The following is an 18,693-nucleotide window of genomic DNA, read 5'->3' as shown; positions in this document are numbered from 1 at the left end:
GCAAACGCCCCAGCTCTCTCCTGGTTGCCTTCCCAGCTCCGTTGCTCCCTGTCTGCCGCATCCAATTTTCCTTGTTGTATTTTTCATAAGCGTGAGGCTCAGAAGCCCCGTCCTTCTCCCTGGCGTGTTCCACAGGAAGCAGATTTCTAGAGTGGAGTGGGTTGGCTTTGGGACTTGAGCTGCCATTGGTAGTGGTGGGGGGGGGGGGGGTGTCCTCTCTTCCTTCCTGGGCTCCAAGCAGGTGAAGGAGGGAGGCTCAGGTGCATCCTGGGCAGGCTGCCCAGCCCTTCTCAGATGCCGCAGGGATCCTCACCTGACTCATCCCTCCTGCTCTGGGCCTCCGTCACCTGCACTGGACCAACTAGAACCTTCCAGAATCAGTGGAAGGGAGGAGCCCTTACTTGGCCTGTGGAACACCCAGCTTTTTTGGGTGTAGCCAGACTCCTGCCTCAGCCCACCCTCTACTTTGCGGAAGGGGAAACTGAGGCTGTGGATTTACAAAGCATGCTTTCCCTCCACCTCTCTGGAAACCCTTCCTGACTCACTTTCTGCTCCTGGTGGATCTCCCTAGATCCCTAAGAGGGAGGGAGAAGAGGCACAAGGCAGGCATGGGCTCTGGGCTCTGGGTGGGGAAGCCTGCCCCGCCCCCCCCCACCCCGCCCCAGCCACTGCATCCTGCCAGCTGTTGTCACCTCCCCTGCCAGTTTGTCACTCATAGCCAGAAGGGACCAATGCCCCAGCTCCTGCCCCCAAACCTGGCATCCCAGCCCTGGATGGGGGAGGCCCTCTAGTCAGCCACACGGCCGCCATGTTACCGTGGAGGCAGCCCAGGAAGCCGGAGCCAATTTAGAGAAGATGGAGGTTTCCTCGGGGAGGCCGCAGGAAAAGGGAAGGAGAAAAGGGAAGAAAAGAAGCTTTTGATGCACATCATGTCTGCGGAATTGAGTATGACTAATTAATAGATTTTATTCTTAGTAATCTCTTAAGCATTCCATACGTTGGGCCCCACGCCTGAGCTGAGCTTACAAGAGGCCTCATTCGCAAAATGCAAATTACTCGCCTGGCCCTGCCTTCCCTCCTTCCTTGCCTTTTCTTTCCCTTTTTCTTTTCTTCTTCTTCTTCTTCTTCCTCTTCTTCTTCTTCTTTTTTTTTTTTTTTAGGGGAAATTTAAAGGAAAATTGCCATGTAATAGAAAAGAGATTCTAATCACTACGTCTAATTACCACGAAGGGTAAACCACTTAACCAAAGAAGTGTCGTGGGCTCTTTGTTTTTTTTTTTTTTAAAACTTAAAACCTGCTATAAATGCCACAAAATACACTCATCAACGCTGAGGCCAAGGGTGTTCTGGCTAGTTCGAGGCTGCAAGGGTCAGGGCGGCCGCCCACAGAGGGGAGATTCTAAACAGAATCGGCCCTGGCTCCAGGATCGTCACGCGCTGCTGGGGTGCTGGGGGGGGGGGGGCGGGCACCCCTGCAGCATCTCTCGTTGTGTTATGAGGACACTCAGACGAGCTGGACCAGGAAGGGACATGGTTTCAGAGTGGATGTGGCTTCAGGCCCCCTCCTTGGCTCGAGGGGCCGGGAGAAGGCAGAATTTTGGGAGCTTCGCTCAGAAAGGACTCTGGAAGGATGTCTGATGCTGAGGTGGGATACGCGAGAGCGTGCCCCAGGGCCTGGCCGGCGGGTGTCCACTATCCTCAGGGGGACGCCTGCAGCGAGCCCATGGGAAGCCCCCACCTGAGCCCCCGGAGCAGGAGACCCGAGTGTCCTCAGGCCCAGGTGGCTCTGGCCTGCTTTGTGCTGTGGGGGAGGGAAGTTTACCGCCCAGGCCTGGCCTTGGAGGCCCGCAGGCCTTTCCGGCCCGCCGTTCCCCAAATGCCTTCCTACCCTCTAAGAGGATGGATGATTTGACCTCTCCCCGGTGTGGTACAAGGAGAAAGGAGGACCCGGAGTAAGATTGGGGGACCAAGCATGGCCGCAGTAGGGACTTGGAGGGGGGCCGTGGGGAGGCCGAGGACTGGGACACCGGGAGAAGGCATGGGTGGTGCCTTGAGGGAGAGGACCTCATTTCTGAAACAGCAGGGACCTCGGGCTTCGGTCCCTCCCCCCACCCCCCCCCCCCCCCGCCCCTGCTTCCTGAGCCAATGCCCCACATCCTCACCTACCCTCTGCTCCTCCCCAGGCTGCCGGAAAGGGCCTGAGTCGGGGGCGCTGCAGGTCAAAGGGAGGGCGACCCTCACAGAGACATGAAATTAAGGCTTGGAAAAATCTCTCTCCTGATCTCATTGTATGAGAAAATGATTCAAGTGGGGAAGGGCGGGCTGGGGGGGGGGGGGGTGAGGGGGTGGGAGGCTTAGTTTAGAGCGAGCTGTCCATGCCCTCCGCCTCTCCCTGGGCCTGGGGAGCTGGCATTCCCCGTCAGGCGAGACCCGCTCTCCTCCACCCCGCTCAGGCGACTGTTGTGTCCACTTCTTTCAACCCCTGCCTCTTCACCGAAGGGGCCAGTCACATGTTGTCACGAGCGGCGAGTGGCCGGCCCCCGGGCCCGTCCTGGCGGCCCTGTGTTCAGCTTCCTGTCCCCGCCTTTGGCTTTTTGTCAAAGCAGTCGAGGCCTTTTGAAAACGCCACCACCGGGAGCTGGACACCTTCTCATCCTCCCTGCCCTCGGACCAGTGCCTCTCCTTTGACATCGCTCCTCCGCGGCAGAGCACAAGCGGCCCGTCGTTGACAGGTGGTGACCCAAGCTCCCTGGGTGCCGGGGCGCGGGAGGCGGCAGAAGGCCGGGCACCGCCCCGCCCTTCTTTCCAGATCTGCTGCCATTATTTCATTATGGTTTTAATCTCACGGCTCACCAAATCGCAATGCCAGTTGATAAATGGTGGCGACACGGGTTCCAGAGGGAGGAAATAAAACCTGAATTCTTCCGAGGGCCCCAGATCCGTACCCTTCCGTTGCTGGCCGTTCTGGAGCTCTGGTCTTCCCCTCTCCGGAGCAGGGTGCCAGGGGTGGGTGCGGCTGAGTGTTCTTCGTTCGGCGGGGGTGGGGTGGGGGGGGGTTGCTGTCTCCCAGGGCTCTTCTGAGAATTTTCATGTCTTTTTCTGGGCTTTGTGTGAGCAGCCATGGAAACCATTAGGTCTAATCAGCTGATAAAAAAAAAAAAAAGAAAGAAAAAGAAAAAGAAAAAGCCCCTGCACCAATTACCTGTCCCGGGAGGAAGCATACAGCACAGAGGAAACACAGAAAGTCGCTGTTGAGGTGACTGTATCTGTGTGTTGGGGGGGCGGCGGGGAGAGAGACAGAGAGAGAGAGAGAGAGAGAGAGAGACAAGGACACTGGCAGTCAGAGAAAGCGTTTCTCTGTATCAGAAAGGAGTGCGGCCCAGCTCTGGCCAACCTGAGATAGGGTCGCACCAAGACCACCCCTTCCCTAGGGTCTCCTGAGCCACCCGACCAGGACAGATACACCTCCGCCTTTAGGAACAGCATTGTCTGCCCCCCCCCCCCCCCCCCCCCGCCCAAGACACTTTGTCTACTTACTCAATGATTTCTAGGAGAAAACAACATTTTCGTGACTCTATCGTCTCAGGAAAATCGTACGAACTGACCCAAGAAGTAGTTAAGGACCGTATATGTGGCTCTATCTACCCATCCGTATTTAGAGACACGACATAGCCAGGTAGATAGGTGCCCCTCCAAGTGGCTGGGAAACCCACCGCCCCCGTGGGGCTTCCACGGAGTATGGTGCACGGAACTGAAGAGGGTGGCGGCATAGGAAGAAGAAAGTTTGCTTTTTAATTGACCACACCGTCGTTCAAAGAATGCAGCGAAAGACGTGCTCTTTCTTGCAAACCTGCAAGGGAAATCGTACGGAAAGAACCAGGGAAGGGGTTTCCGGACAATCTCTCCATAGCGAAGGATCTCTTCTTCCCCCTCTCCTTTGTGAGGAGCCTGAAAACTTTCCATCACGTTGTCACCAACGCGCACCCGGCAGCGGGAGCCGCATGGGGGCCTCGCGTGTTGGCTGTTCTCTCTGACGGCTCTTTTGTGACGGCCCTGAACAGAGCGTGAGGCATACACAGACGCTGTACAGGTAGTATCTTTCCAGTTCAGGAAAAAATAAAAAATAAAAAATAAAAAATAAAAACCCTGACCCAACCCTGCCTGCCATATTATTTTTAGTCTTTCCCTCCCCAGGTGGCATAATTTGGTATAAATTATGTCTTCACCAACGTCAAATCCCCCTCCTACCTTCTATTCTTTAGAAAAAAAAAAAAAAAATTTTTTTTTTTTTTCTTTCACTGTCGCGTTCTATAAAATCGTCAACCCTTCCCAAACTTTGCTTTCTGCTGGGCAAGTCGTCGTGGAATTTCTCTTCCTTGCTCTATGGGATGGCAGCAGGCTGGGGCAAAGCCACGTCGTCACCAGGCCGGGAGGAGGCGGGAGCTGGGGCGGAGGCGGCCCGGGTGGCCGGCATCATGTGTAGGTGTAGTCTATGTCGGGGATGCCACCGTCCCGGTAGCCCCGCGTGGTGCCGTAGCCGATGGTGTGCGTGCCCTTGCAGAGGCTGCTGCCGTTGGAGGGGAAGATGGTGTGGACCACGTACTCCTCTTTGGCGCGGTAAGGGTTGATGGGCAACATCTGCAGTCCGGGGCCTCGGATTTCCAGGATCGAGTTGTCCTTCTTGGTCCCTGACTCCACATAGTCATCCTTTTTCCGGCTGCCCCGATTGTAGGCCCGATCTCGGGTCAGCAGCTCTCCGGCCCGGTGCACGTACCAGCAGATGGCCCCCAGGACCAGGAAGAGGAAGACGAGGGCCACAGCCCCGCCGATGATGCCCGCCAGGGGCAGGCCTGCCATGGGGTCTGCGTTCTGCTCCTGGTTGAGCGTGGTGGTGGGGCCGTAGCTGTCGGCCGTCTCCGCCTTGGCGCACACGGGCGTCTCGTCAGCCACGTAGGTGTTGCCGGTCTCCATGGTGACCATGCAGATGATATAGGTGGACTTGGGCTCCAAAGCCGTGAGCAGGTACTCTGTCTTGTCCCCCTGCACCAGCGTCTCCGTGATGGAGCCCACGGCCGGGCTGTGGCCCAGGCGCAGCCAGCTGAGCCGGAAAGAGGAGGCGGGGAGCGTGGCCTTCCACGTGATTCGGATGGAGTCCGCCGTCAGGGGCTTCACGTGGATGACCAGGGTCTTGGCGCCATCGCCCGTGGCCATGGGGTAGTCGAGGCTGGAGTCGGGGAGGCGCAGCCCTGGCCTCTTGGCCTTGAGGGTGAAGAGCGAGCCCTGGGGTGTGGTGGCAGAGGCGTGGTTGCCGGCCGTGGTCTTGGCCGCGGCGTTGGCCGCGCCGCCCTGCGCCCCCGTCTCGAAGCACTCGTCCATCTCGCTGGTGATGTCCTTGATGGCCATGCCCCGGACCTTCTCGGGGCCCTGGCACATGAGGCCGCGCACGTTGACCACGGCCGCCCGCGCCTTCACCCAGTCCCGCAGCCACATGAGGTTGCAGCCGCAGAACCAGGGGTTGTTCCGGAGGAGCAGCTGGGCCAGGCTCTCCAGGTCGTCGAACAGGCCCCGGGGCAGCGTGGTGAGGTTGTTGTTGGACAGGTCCAGGCGCTCCAGTTCGCGCATCTTGGCCAGCGTGTTGTAGGGGATGTGGCTGATGGCGTTGTCCTGCAGGTAGAGCTTCTGCAGGTGGGCGCTGGGCAGGTTGAGCGGGGGCGCGGCCAGGGAGTTGCGCACCAGCGAGAGCTCGGTGAGGTTCTGCAGGCGGCTGAAGGTGTCGTCGGCGATGCGCTGGTTGGCCAGCAGGTTGCCGTCGAGCACCAGGCGCCGCAGGCTGTTGAGGCCCTTGAAGGCGTGCAGCGGGATGGTGGAGATGCGGTTGTCGTCCAGCCGCAGCTCCTCCAGCGTGCGGGGCAGCCCCGAGGGGATGCTGCTCAGGTGGTTGCGGCTCAGGAACAGCAGCTTGAGCTGCTTGCTGTCGGCAAAGGCGTCCTCTTCGATGCTGACGGTGGACACGGAGTTGTCGTCTAGGTGCAGCTTCTCCAGCAGCGGGATGCGGGCCAGCGAGTCCCTGGCGATGGCGCGCACGTTGTTGTCCTGCAGGTGGAGCTCCCGCAGGGAGCGGGGCAGGTTGACGGGGAACTCGTCCAGGTCGTTCTCGTACAGGTAGATGACCTGCACGTTGACCTTGGTCTTGAGGTCCTGGGGGATGCCGGCGTTGTTGATCTGGTTGTTCTGCAGGTAGAGGGTGGTGGCGTCGTCGGGGATGTCGGCGGGGATGGAGGTGAGTCCCCGGTCGTTGCAGTAGATGAAGCCGTTGTCGCAGCGGCACACCGAGGGGCAGGTGGTGCTGTCGATGACCTCCGTCAGGAAGGCGATGAGCCCGTAGCAGAGGAAGAGCCAGTCCCGCAGGTCCATGGTGGCCGTGGTCATCACGACGGTGGCTGTGACGGTGGCAGCAGGGGTGGCGGCGGCGGTGGCGGTGGGGTGTGCCACCACCATGGTGGACGGCTGGGGGAGCCGGGCCCCGCCCGATCTGGAGCCTCAACACCTGCAAGGAGCACAAGACACGTGCGGTGAGAGCCAGTCACGGCGCCCACCCGCCGGCCGCCAGGGGGTCACCGCGGGGCAGAGGTCAAGCCTGGAGGTGCACGCCCCGCGGCCCTTTGTGTGCCAAGGTTACGCCACAGGTGATCCCTCGGGCTGCGGTCAGACTCTAACGACGTCTGGCCCACGTCAGATCCCATCAGGAGCAAAGATGTCTGTGAATCGGGCGGCCACGGTCTCGGGCCTCCCGGACGGTGATTTCGAGCCGCGGGTGAGGTTAATTTAGTGAGAGCCACGCCGCAGTTTCTGATTCTTCTTTCAAGACTTCACACTAAGCCAGTCTTTATGGCTAATGGTAAAAGTGGCTGGTCAATGTTGATGGGATGGATTTAAGGCGTGTTTTATGGATTCAGAGCCGCTATTCCTCACTGGAACGGAAACTCGCATCCCTATCTGGCTCGTACCCAGGGTCTGAAGGAGAAGCTTGTTTCCATGAGGCCTGTGAGCCTCGAAGAGGGGGCGGGGGGGGGGGTGTCAGTAGAACCTGCAAAAAAAGAAGCTGCCAGCATTAGCCACTGGTGAGCAGTGGAGAGCAAGGAGCTTCATTGTCTGGTGTTAAAACAACATGTCCTGTTTGTCACTCGTGCATTTTATAGACAGAACAATGAGGTGTCAACGGAATCACTTTCTTGTGTATTTACAGAAAACTCCTTTATCAGACGTGCCCTCCCTAGCTCTGCATTCTGTGTTGTGCGGGAAATTATTCCACACCCTTCCCAAATCACGCAACTTTCGTTTGTATGTATATATACATATATACGTATATATATATCTGTATATATATACCCGTTCTATAAATATATATATACCTATCCCATAAGTATATATGTATACCTGTTCCATATGTATATATATATGTGTGTGTATATACATATATATGTATGTATATATATATGTATGTATGTATCTGTTTTCTTGCATTTAAAGAAATGACACAAATAAAAAGAGGGAGGGGTCCATGCTGAAGCAACCGGCTGCAAGGTGTAATTTCGGTTTTCACAAATGGAAAAATTGCCGCATAGATTTTTCTCATATTATTTTACTGTTCATAGTAAAAAATCAATTAAGGAGAAATCATCCTTCACCCTCAGCCAGGAAGGTGTCTTCGTGCAGCCGGCAAAGGTCTGCCGCGTGCCTCTAGGTACACGAAGGCTTTTCGATGGCGGGACCCGATCAACTGCCTCTCGGACCGTGAGCTGCGGCCCCAGCCCGAAGCCGGCCCAGCCTGGTGTCCGGAGCAGAGTGAGGACCCTGCTCGCCGAACAAGTCAGCGGGGAACCTCTCTCGTGCGCGGGGGACTGAACATCTCCATTTCTCAGCCACATCAAACCTCTCCCTTGTCCGTCCCTCTCAATGCCCGGGACGACCACGCCAATCCGTCTAGCAAAGCCATCTTTACCCTTCAGGACCATGCTCAAATGTCCCCTCCCCTGCTAGGCCTTCCTGTGTGTCTACCCATCCACCCACTCGTCCATCCAGCCATCCAGCAGCTCTTTAGGGAGCCCCCACCATGGGCCAGCCCGCGTTCCAGCCGCTTGGGATTCCATTCTGGCGGGACGGTGGCTCCCAGTGTAGCGTAGACCTCTCCTAGAGCTTTGTGAATGTTTAAGTCACTTCACCTTCCCAGCAAACCTGAGGTCAATGCTCTTCTGAGTCCCACTGGACAGAAGAGAAGACTCAAGCTCACAGATGTCAGCACACCCAAGACCACTTGAGAAGTGGTAAGGGGGCGCCCAGGCCAGAACCCGGGCCGCTGGGTTCGTGGTGCTTCATCTCGTGCCCATCTCTGTGGGCCGCAGGTTGTACCGTTGGGGGATTAGTGCTTTAACGTCCCCTACTAAATTTCAGGTGCTCAAGGGCAGGGACCGTGGGCTGTGTAGGCCTGGTGTGGCTTGGCATCGGTGATCACCGAGGTGCCGAGCAAGGCAGGAATGCCTCCACTCACCCCTACACACTCGTGCCCCTCATCTGCATTTATAGGGGCCTTTGGACAGATCATCTCGGCAGCTCCGAGGCCCTCGGGAGCAAGCTCAGGCTTTGTCCATGGTTAGCGCACTAAGCCTCCTCAGGAAGTTAGCCGCAGGAAGTTTCGTCCATGAGGTGGACCCGAGGCAGGTCAAGGGCCAGCAGAGGGCAGCTGGCTAGAAGCAAGTGAGGGCAAGGGGGACGGGTGCATGGGGTCTGTGCGTGGGGCCAGAGGGACCCCGTGGAAAGCCCGGACAGAGCGGGGGAATGATGAGACCCTGTCCGACACTCTGGGCTCCTGAAGTCAGCGTAAGCCCCCTTCTACAAGCACTTGCTGGCCCCAGGGGCTGAGGACACTTGCCTGCTTATTCCTGCCTGTTTTCTTGAAACACGTTTCCCAGCCCAGGCTATGGGTCCCGAGCCCATGCACAGCCCCGCCCCTTGGGACTTAGAGTCGGTCTCTGCTTCCTGCACTCGAGCTTGCACTTGGGGGATTTCTCGATCGTCTTTTGTTTCCCTGGCTCGGCTGCCCTGGCCCACTCCCCTCTCTTATCCCCCTCCAGAGCCCTGCACCGTGCTGCCCAGCCCTCCTGCCCTCAGTGTCAGCGAGAGTCATCCTGTAAAATCCAGCTGGAGCGTGGGCATCCCACACTGCCTGGCCCTTGTCCGACCAGATTCCCTCACCTCTCATTACATCCAGGATTGAGAAGGGCACTGGCCCAAACTATACAAGAGGACAGGCTCGAAACAGAGCTGCTGCATAGACCTGGACGTGCTGGCCTTCAGAGGACAGGGATAAACCCAGGCACGGGGGGAGCGGGGGGCGGGGGTGTACCAACCAGCCAGGTCTCACCCATCCCCCGTCACAGATGCGTGTTTGTACCTATGCCAGCCTGTCACATACACATGAAGGTTATGGAGCCTGGGTATCCTGTCTCAAGATGCTTAGGAGCAAAGAGGCAGGGCTAGAGCAGGTGCTGGGGACAGGAAGGCTCAGGCCTACTCAAAGGCCACCTTGCCTTGGTCTCAGAGGTCACGTCTGAATCCTTCCGTCCCGGGCCCCAGCATCTGGCCGGAGGATACACACCTTCTCTCTGATCTGTCAGCTGCCGAGTCCTGGCATATGGGATGTGGGTGGCTCCTGGGCTTGGCCATTTGGGGGCAGTGCCCTGAGCAAGGGGCGGACTTGTTAAGGCCAAAGCCAAGGCCAGCCACCACATTCTCTGGCACAGACATCAGTTTCCGGTGCCTGCTCAGCTCATGGCCACAGCCCTCAGCTTCCAGAGGCCCTGGCATCATAATAGAGTCTAAATTGCACCTTTCAGAGATGCCTGATGGATAACCAAGAAGCATTTGGGAGGCAGGAACCCAAGGCCTTTCCCTTCCCCTGTCTGCGGGCCTCATCCATCTTGGCTCAAGCTTCCCCTCGCCGCCCCTTCCCCAAGGCTGCAAGGCAGGGCAGGGCCTGGGGGGTGGGGAGGAAGAGGCATGCCTTGCTGGAGGAGCCTTTAATTGCCTGGGTGCCAGGTGGCCTTTTTATTCCTTTGTTGTGTGTTTGATGGTTTATGTGGCCATCAAATTAAACCCGGTAAATTGCCCGTCTTTTACGGGGTCACTTGTGCGGATTCCGCAGACTTCAGCATGATGTGAGTTACGACTTACCAGCTCCGTGACTGACAGCAGGATCCTTCCCTGGGAAGGGAGCAGGGAGGTGGCTCAGACGGGAGGTATATAGACTCCCAGTAGCCAGGGGGGGACCTGGAACATCATTCTTGGCATTCTCCATCAGTCACTAGCTCCTGCCGTCTTGCACGGCAGAGGAACCTGGGTTCGAGTCCTGCCTCTGCCGCTATGGGATCTTACGCAAGTTGCTTGGCCTCTCTGAGCTTCAATTTCCTCATCTATAAACGCGATCATAGTAGTTCTCCTGTAAGGGGAACTTACTATTGAGGGCTCAATGAGAAAATACGTGCACAGTTACCCTCGTAAACCTGTACATACCCAACGCATGAGGTATAAAAGCTGCCTCGATTCTCTGACTGCCCCCCAGGCACACCTGCCTAGGCTCTGCTTATCTCCTTCCTCTGCTCTCCAGGGACCCCTTCTTCACCCCACTGCCTCTGTCGTGCCTCCAGGGTAGACTGGGAGCCTGTAGCCCAAGCTGCCTCCTGATAGGGACCCCTTGTCAATCGCTGTGACGCCGGGTCCCCTCTACCTCAAACTGTGCATCCACAGCCCCACGCCTCAAGCTACAGCCTGGGCCACACAGAGCTGGCCCAGCAACACCACGACCCTCCTGGGTTACCCCAGGCTGCTCCAGCCTCTCTCTCATGGGGAGCTGTCCAGGCCCCGGGAAGGGGTGTGAGTAATCGGTGGGGCTCATCGCTCAGCTCTCGCCTTGGTCCCCCTGGAACTCTGAGACACAGCCCAGCCCCCCATTCCTAAAGGCCTTGACCTCCCCCATGCTCCCTCTGGGCCATTGCACCATGCTGTTCCTGATCTTTGGACACCAACGCCCCCTCCCCCGCTCAAGCCTGGCTGAGCCAGCTTCTACTCCTCCCCAAGACTTCACCTTAGAGCCCCCTCCAGGAAGCTTTCCCCAGAAGCCTCTGCAAGGCTGACTCCACGTTGGCTTTGCTCACAACCACTTCACTGGTGGTTATTTTTCTGCCAGCTGAATGGAGGCACCTCCCTGTCGGGAACCCGTGGCTTGGTGTCTTCCCCAAGTCCCATCAAGCTGGGTTGCCAGAGGCCCAGGGACTCCCGGGGGGGTCCAGTTGGGAGGGAGGGTTGGCGTGAGGGCGCCTGCGGGGGGCAGCTGCAGGACACAAGGCCTAGCCAGGCCCCGGGCATGCTGGATAGGAGCTGGTATCTACCGCTGCAGGTCCTGGGGGGCACAGTTAGGTATGAGCATGTTTCTAGAAGGAGCTGGAGGTCCCGGGCAGGAGAGGGAAGGCAGGGCGGGCCTCCTCCTGCCCCCGGGCCCTGGCCTGCCTTCCTGTTCACCAGGGAAGGCGACTCGTCTGGGGACGTCCCGAGGCTGGGTGCCCCGAAGGGCCAGGCACAGTCTCAGCCCCCACTTTAGGAATCAGAAAATTCCAGGTGGTGCCAACCCCAAGAAGGAGGCGTGGGAACCAGCATCAAGGAGGGGAACAACAGAGCTGGGTTCGAACCTGGCCTCACCAGCTCCCAATTGCGTGAACTGTAGCGACGCCTCTCTGGGCCTCAGCTTCCTCCTCTGTAACATGCTGCCGAGAGCCCCGCTCTCCCCGGAAGATGACAAGACAGGGTGGCGCGGAGGGCCCAGCACAGGACGCGTGGTTTTAGAAGGAAGGGCTGCTCCATCCTGTCCCCGGAGGGGCCCCGAGGAGCTCCTGTGACCCAGTCAGGGCAGCTGTCCGGCTGTCTTGGCCGAGTTTGGCGAGGGAGCCCCTCCCCCTCCGCTTTCCGGTCCTTCTCTTCAGCAACGAGCATTCATTGTGTTTTCCCTAAACCTTGCCAGGCCCTCGGGTCCTTACTGGAACAGCAGGGCCGGAGGCCGGAGCAAGATGTGCTGAGCAGACTAGGGACGGAAGCAGCTTCTCAGCCCAGAAGGGGAGAGACAGGGGACCCTGGCCCCAAAAGGAGCCAAGACTCCCCCCCCCTTCCCCCCACCCAGGCAGGGAGCTTCGCCAAGGCAGGATCACCTCCATACCTGTGGTGAGTCCTCAGCAAACCTTTGTTGAAGTTAACGAGGGGCCCCACACTTCCTTCCCCACCTCTCCAGCTCACCTACAGGCAACACGGAAAGAGGAGGGCCATGGGGCAGGCGGCTGGCCTCTGCCTCCTGGAGCTCAGCGAGGCCTGGCAAGAGCTCCCCCCACCTCCAGGCTCCCCCAACCCCCACTCCTGTAAGGCAGATAGCCCAGGGGCCTCGCCTGGGCTCCGTCCAGCTGCCCCACCTGCTGAGGGTGGCCTCAGGTCTCAGGCCTTCCTCCGTAAGACGGCACCATAAGTGATCCGCTTCCCTGGGTGTAAGCTACGGTTGTTTGCAAGCCTGAGCAGCCCTGAGCAGAGGGCCTGATGCAGCATTCCATTTGGAACAGGGGACCCTTCGCTGTTCTTAGCAGCAGGTAGCGCCCCCTGCAGGTATAGATGTGAAGTGTGGGCCAGAGGTGGAGGGGGGACCCTGAGACTTCTGGGTGAGCGGGCCTGTTCCAAGCGCTAGTTGAGGCCCAGGCCAGTCTGAGCCCACTGGAGGTACCTCCTTGCGGCAGGGGGCTGGCGGCCACGACCCTCAAGGCCCTCCCAGCCCAGGCCTGCACATCTCTGCTCCTGTTCTTATCCACGGGTGCCACTGAGAACTTGGAGTGGGAGGGGAGGGCGGGGGTAGGGGATTCTTTTAAACCCTAAAGTTAATTATTTTTCTAATTTCATGCCGCATGCATTATGCATCAGCTGTTACCACTGGCGGTAATTGCAGACAGGTATGCAAATCCACTAAAAATGTACCTCGAGTTCACCTCCCCGCGTGGGCCGTCTGGGCGGTGCCGGGCAGCGGGATGTCCTGAACTTCAGAGAATGCAAATCCCTTTAAAAAACAAGACTTTAAAATTGTGTCTTAGGAGGTTAATTATATTGATAACAGTGTTCGATATTAAACTATTCAGGGCCGGGAGGGAGTGGGGGGATGAAAGGAGACATGTGTAATTTTGTTTCTCTCTCTCTCCCCGCGTTATTTAATAAGATATTTCTGCACCTGATATTTCTGTCTGTCTGTGTGCGTTTTTAGTAAAGCTGCCGGGACTGAGGCTTAATTCCTTTGGGGAAGGAAAAAAAAGGAAAGGAAGGGGAGTTTCGGGAGGCCGAAGAGGGACGTGACGGCCTTTTTTGCCGGGGGGCCAGAAGGAAGGAAGAGAGAAGGCAGCAGTGGAGGGCTGGTGCCAGCCCCCGAGAATAGGTGGGGACCTCTGTGTTTGCAGGGTCAGCGCGGCTGGGCTTCTAAGCGGCCAGCAGGATCCTAGCAGCCAGGGGCGGAGGGAGAGACTGGGTATGGATACTAAAGCAGAGGCTGGGAGCGGGCTGGGGATGGGGCCCCGTAGGAGCTGTGTGGCATCCCTTAGACGAGGGCCCTGCTCCTGGGCAGACCGTCCTGTGTATCGATCGTGAATTGATTAGCCAGCCCTTCCCATTAGAATGGGAATTCCTATAACCCAGGGCATGTTCTGTCCTGTTCACCAGCCTAGTACAGAGCCTGGCACGGGAATGCTCGTAGACCTCTGTTGAACGCACGAGCGCAGGACGATGCCAAAAGGGAGGCCCCACAAGCTGAAGCCTAGAAGCAGGCAGCGGGAGAGACGCGGGAGAGGCCGGGAGAGGCCGGCCCCCCTTCAGCCCCACCCTAGGAGGTGATAACGACTCAGGTGCCCTCACCGTGACAGCCCAGAGACGAAAAAGGACTGACTTGTCTGAATCGTGCCACTGCTGGGGGAGGAGCTGGACACAAACCCGGGCCCTGGACTCGCCGTCCAGTGCCCTTCCCTTCCCAGGTGTCTTTCCTGCCCTCTCACCTGCCCAGGGGGGACCTCCCCAGCCCCAGAGAGAGAAACCTGAGGAAGACCCCTGTCTGCCCCCCTGCTCATCTCTTATGACCTGGTGCTGCCCAACCACAGATCTATCTCCAGGCCCCAGAGGCCAGCCTCGCCTTCTGAAGTTGGCCTCTCTCCTCCCACCCCACACGTATGCGCAAGGATGGACCCTACCCTCAGGACCCCGGAATCGGGGAGGTACAGGACTTTGGAAATTATCTGCCTTTCACAGAGGAGGAAAAACCGAGGCCCAGAGAGCAGAAGGGATTGGTCCAGGGCAGAGAGATAACCCCCAGCAGCCGCAGCCACTCCTCCCCCTGCCCTCCCCCTCCAGCCTTGGCTCTGAACTCTCAAACCCTTTCCCAGAAGATCGGCACAAGGAGGGTGATGGCGCACAGTGGCCAACACAGGGGCTCATGGGGGCGGCTTCCCCTACCGGCAGGTCTGTGGACCCTTCTAGCCCTAGGGGCCGGGACCCATTAGTGGCAGTAGCCGGCAAGGGGGAGCGCCTGCTGCATGCTGGATCCTTCATGACCTCCCCTCCCCTCCAGCTGGCCACAGCCCTGCAGAGACTGCGCCCCCAGCGCACAAAGGGGAGCACATTCAGGGAGCGGAAGGGATGTGCCCGAGGTCACACTGCTCACAACAGGAGGGATGGGGCGCCAACCCATATCGGCCCGGCCCCACAGCCCGGTTTGTTTCTCTTTGCCTTTCTGCCTTGGGATGGAAGGAAGTCGCACAGCTCACCAGAAACAGAGCCCGGCGCTGAGCAGGGTCTCCATAAATATTTGGGGCACAGGCCTGGGGGAGCAGCGGTGGGTTCCAGGAATTGCCCCCAGCCCCTCCTAGGGGCTGGGAGTTGAATAGGGACAAATGACCGGGGAGTGGGGGACACGTGGTAGGGATGGGGGGAGGGAGGCCAGGTGGGCAGGGGCCGAGCTCGGGCTCCCAGCGATCGTGACGCCTTTCGGCCCGCTGCCGGGCTGGCGCGCCTTTATAATAAATAACAGCAAATAGCCGATCCGCAGGGCATCTTTCACGCCGGTGGCTAATAACACGGCTATTAATGCCCCCGCAGACGGTGTGCGCGTCGCGCCGCGCTGACGAATGTCCCGGGCCCTGGCGCAGTCATAAATCAGCCCCTCTCCTGGGGAAGCGTGCAGAGAAGTGTCATTTTCCATCTTGGTAATGAATTGGGGCTTCCCTGCCCTGCCCTGGGCGCCGCTCCTAGAAGTTGCCTGGGATTTGTGTTTGGGGAGGCACGAGCCCTCCCTCCTGGCCTCGGGGGAGCCTGGGGAGAGTAGGCCCTGCCCCCCACGCAGGACCCAGCTCCCCACCTGACAAGCCCGGGAGGTTCCGCAGCCTGAGTGAGGAGGAGGGGCCCTCTGGCCTGCTGTGTGATCTTGGGACACTTGCTGCCCCTCCCTGGGCCCTCAGCAAGCCACTCCCACCCAAAGAGGGGCTGAACTGGAAGCCAGAGAGCAGTGATGCCCAAGGGCCAGTGGGTGCAGGGTCTTGGGTGGTGGCTTTGGGTCAACCCCACCCTCGGTCCCTCCATCCAGGGCAGGGGCAGACCTGGATGGAAGGACTCCCTCCAGCTGGAGGGCAGCAGGTGCCATGGCCAGTAGCCTCGGTCACCAAAGGTCCTGCCTCCCCCGCAAGGCCTCACTGCCGCCCCCTTTGGGCACAATTCAGAGGGGCTCAAAGTAAGACCTCCCCACCCCCGCCCCTGCCCAGGCTGGAGCATCCCCCCACCGCAGTTTACGCCCCGGAAGGGCCATGACCTTATACCCTGGGTCGGCTCACCCCGGGGTAGAACACAGGCCACTCACTGGGTGGCAAAAGACCCCTCCCCTGGCAAACTACCTGAATTGAATGTGTGGGGCGGGTGGGCTGGAGCTGCAGACTTGGGGGGCTCTGTGACGCCCCAGTGCAACCCAGCCGGGAAGCAGCAGGCCCCAGCCGTCTCGCGTGCTATGCCTTCTCTGGGCATGAGGAGTCACGGGGCCTTCCTGGGCCACCCAGAGCCCATCTGCGTGTGTCTTACCTCCTCAGCTGCGGCCCTGGAACCTGCTGGGTCTGGCTGGGGTCTCTGCTCTGGATGCTTCCGGTTGAGCTGGGCCCAAACACAGTCACATTCTGGCCCCGCGGCCCTGGCACCCAGGCACGGGCCACAGACTCGGGGTGTTGCGTGGAGCTGGGGGCGCCCTGGGGAGCAGGGAGGACACCCTGCTCGTGCTCAGACGTGGCTTCGGGTCTGGAGCGGCATCCTCTGTCCCCTAGGCTTCAGGCACCGCTGGCCTCTCCCCCTGGAGTGAGGGGCGAGCATGAGGGGTCTGCAGAGGCCCCCCCCCCCTGCAGCCCCAGGACCCCCGTGTGCAGCCTGAGGGTGTTCTGGGCCCCTGCTCCCCAGGCATGCCCTACAGCCTGGCGTCCATCCCGCGGAGGTGGCCTCTCGCTGTCCTCTTTCAACTTTTGCCCTTTTGTCTGCTGGCCGCCACCTCCTCTGCAAAGCTTCGGCGTGGCTTTTACCCCTTTTTCTTCACCAAGTTTTTCTTTCTCTCTTTTTTTTTTTTAATCCCTTTAAGTCACTCGGCAGAATGGGCCCCGGTGCAGAGAGCGTTCTTGCGTGACAGAGCTGAGAGGGAGCCACTCTCCAAAGGATCGGTATTCCTGCCACTCAGGCTGTGTCTCCGGGGGGGAAGGAGGGGGTCCATTACCCCGCTGAGGAGTTCAGATGTTCACCGCGGGGCTGAAGCTGCTGACATGCGCCGCTGAGCTGTCAGGCCCCACATGCCTCTCTCTCTCGAAAGATGTTCGGGTGGGTGGGGTGGGGGGGGGGGCGGTGGACGCTCAGTCCTGCTTGGCTTCTCCTGTTCGTAGAGAAGGTTTTCTTGCTGGGGAGGCGGGGCGGGGGAGGGGCGCGTTCTTCCTGCTTCGTCCCCTGGTCTCGTCTGTCCAAAAGGGAGGCCTTCGCACCCACTCCCTGCCTCCTCACCTGCCAAGAAACAATACAAGCGATTAAGCCCAGGGAAATTAGGAGCCGCACAGGGACAGGCGGCCTGGGCTGCAGCCGCCTGTCCTCCCATCCCTCTGGAACCTGCTTTCTGGAGCACCACATGCCAGGGAGCCGGGAGGGGGCTGGGATGCTTCGTCCCCCATCTCCCTTCTCTTCCGCAATCCAGATAACAAACAGGGGGCCACGCAGAGCACCCTCCTCAAAGCTGCCCGGTTTCCTTTTCCTGGAGGGCGGAAGGACCGGAGAGAGAAACATGAAGTTCGGAGGGCTCCTGGCCATGGCGGGGGCTGCCTGCACGGTCCAGAGCTGGCTCCGCTTCCCCCAGCATCTGCTCCTCTTGCTAAATGTCATTCAAAGGATCCAACTGGGCCACCGCGGTCTCGGCTTCCAGAAGCAGCACTGCCTTTCCTCCCCACCGCCGCCTCGGGAAGCGGGAGCATCGGGGAAGCTGGGAAGTTGGGTCTCAGAGTCCCCGGCCTTCCACTTCCTAGGCCGGGGTCAGGCCTCCACCCCTCTAGTGCCCTCTGAGGCCATCCTCCCCTTTCCGCAGAGACCTGGGGGCAGGGCTGGCTGTTCCTCAGAACCCAAAACAAAACCCGAGCCCTCCGGATCGCCTCTCATTAGCGTGGCGCCCTGCAGCCCTGCGGTGCCCCGGTGTCCGTATTCCCCCTGCAGGAGCCCCTCTTTGGAAAAGGGCTTTTATTACACATCTGAGAGTGTTAGCTCTGGTTTGAAACCGGATCCAGATGGGCTCAGCTGCATCTGGGCGGTCTTCTTTGTCGGGCCCAAGGTGGCCGATTTGAGGAAGGCGTGTTGTCTGGGGCCGTTACAAATAAAAACAGGGATATTTAGGGCGCGTGTTTTTATAAGCCCAGAGCCCAGACTGGGGGCGGAAGGCACTGCCCACCGGACGCCCAGCCCGGCAGGGGCGCGTGTGGGACGAGGGGTGGGTGCTGTCCAGGTGGAGCGCAGGCCGAGGCTGACGGGGGAGCCTTGGGACAAGCCTCCCCGAGAGGAAGGAGGTTCAAGAACCAGCAAGCCCCGCAGATCCTGCTTGGCCAGGCCCTGCTAAATACCTGGAGTACGAGCAGGCAGGTGGAGTGCGGCCCCTCCGAGGCTCAGGGCAGGGGTGGGGCGGGAGGGGAGACGAGGACAGCCCTTGCATGAGGGGTGACTGCCGGGCTACGGCACCGATCCTTCTTGCTGTTACACCCGCGCGATTGCATCCAGTTATAAATTGTAATTTCTCTACGAAAGGGAGAGATGGAAACAGTCCAATGAGGTCATCTGCCTCCCTGGCCGGGGCGAGGAAATTGTTTTGTACCGCTGGGGGTGGAGGCGGAGGCAGCTGGGCCTCCGTATTTAGAGAGGACGGGGGCAGTGTCCTCAGAGCCCAGAGGCTCCGGCCGGCCATGGCCGCCGATGCCCCACGACAGAGAGAAACCGCCCAAGTTCTGCTTTGGAAGTTATGGATCCAGGAGGGCAGCCTCATCCCACTGGCATCGGGCCCCTCTCACGGTCCTCGGGATAAAGGCAAGG

General features: G+C 59.4%; 2 protein-coding genes across 7 annotated transcripts in view; one reads left to right on the top strand and one right to left on the bottom strand.

Moving 5' to 3' along the window:
• Window positions 1-18,693, top strand: part of MACROD1 (mono-ADP ribosylhydrolase 1) — a 144,788-nt gene that overhangs the window by 37,573 nt on the left and 88,522 nt on the right.
• FLRT1 (fibronectin leucine rich transmembrane protein 1) overlaps window positions 942-18,693 on the bottom strand; it is a 74,799-nt gene continuing 57,047 nt past the window's right edge. For 2 of the 6 annotated variants that reach the window (XM_045485695.1, XM_045485696.1), the window contains exons 2-4: window positions 16,183-17,133; window positions 6,576-7,087; window positions 942-6,506 (exon numbers count right to left, since the gene is read on the bottom strand). In XM_045485695.1, coding sequence (XP_045341651.1) covers window positions 4,474-6,498 — 2,025 coding nt within the window. In that variant the 5' untranslated portion in view covers window positions 6,499-6,506; window positions 6,576-7,087; window positions 16,183-17,133 and the 3' untranslated portion in view covers window positions 942-4,473. The other 4 variants (XM_045485699.1, XM_045485698.1, XM_045485700.1 and 1 more) reach the window with 4 other exon arrangements.

This window comes from Leopardus geoffroyi, chromosome D1 (assembly GCF_018350155.1).
Source record: "Leopardus geoffroyi isolate Oge1 chromosome D1, O.geoffroyi_Oge1_pat1.0, whole genome shotgun sequence".
Classification (NCBI taxonomy): Eukaryota; Metazoa; Chordata; class Mammalia; order Carnivora; family Felidae; genus Leopardus; species Leopardus geoffroyi.
Note: the sequence above shows the minus strand (reverse complement) of the source record. Positions and strands in the feature narration are given on the sequence as shown.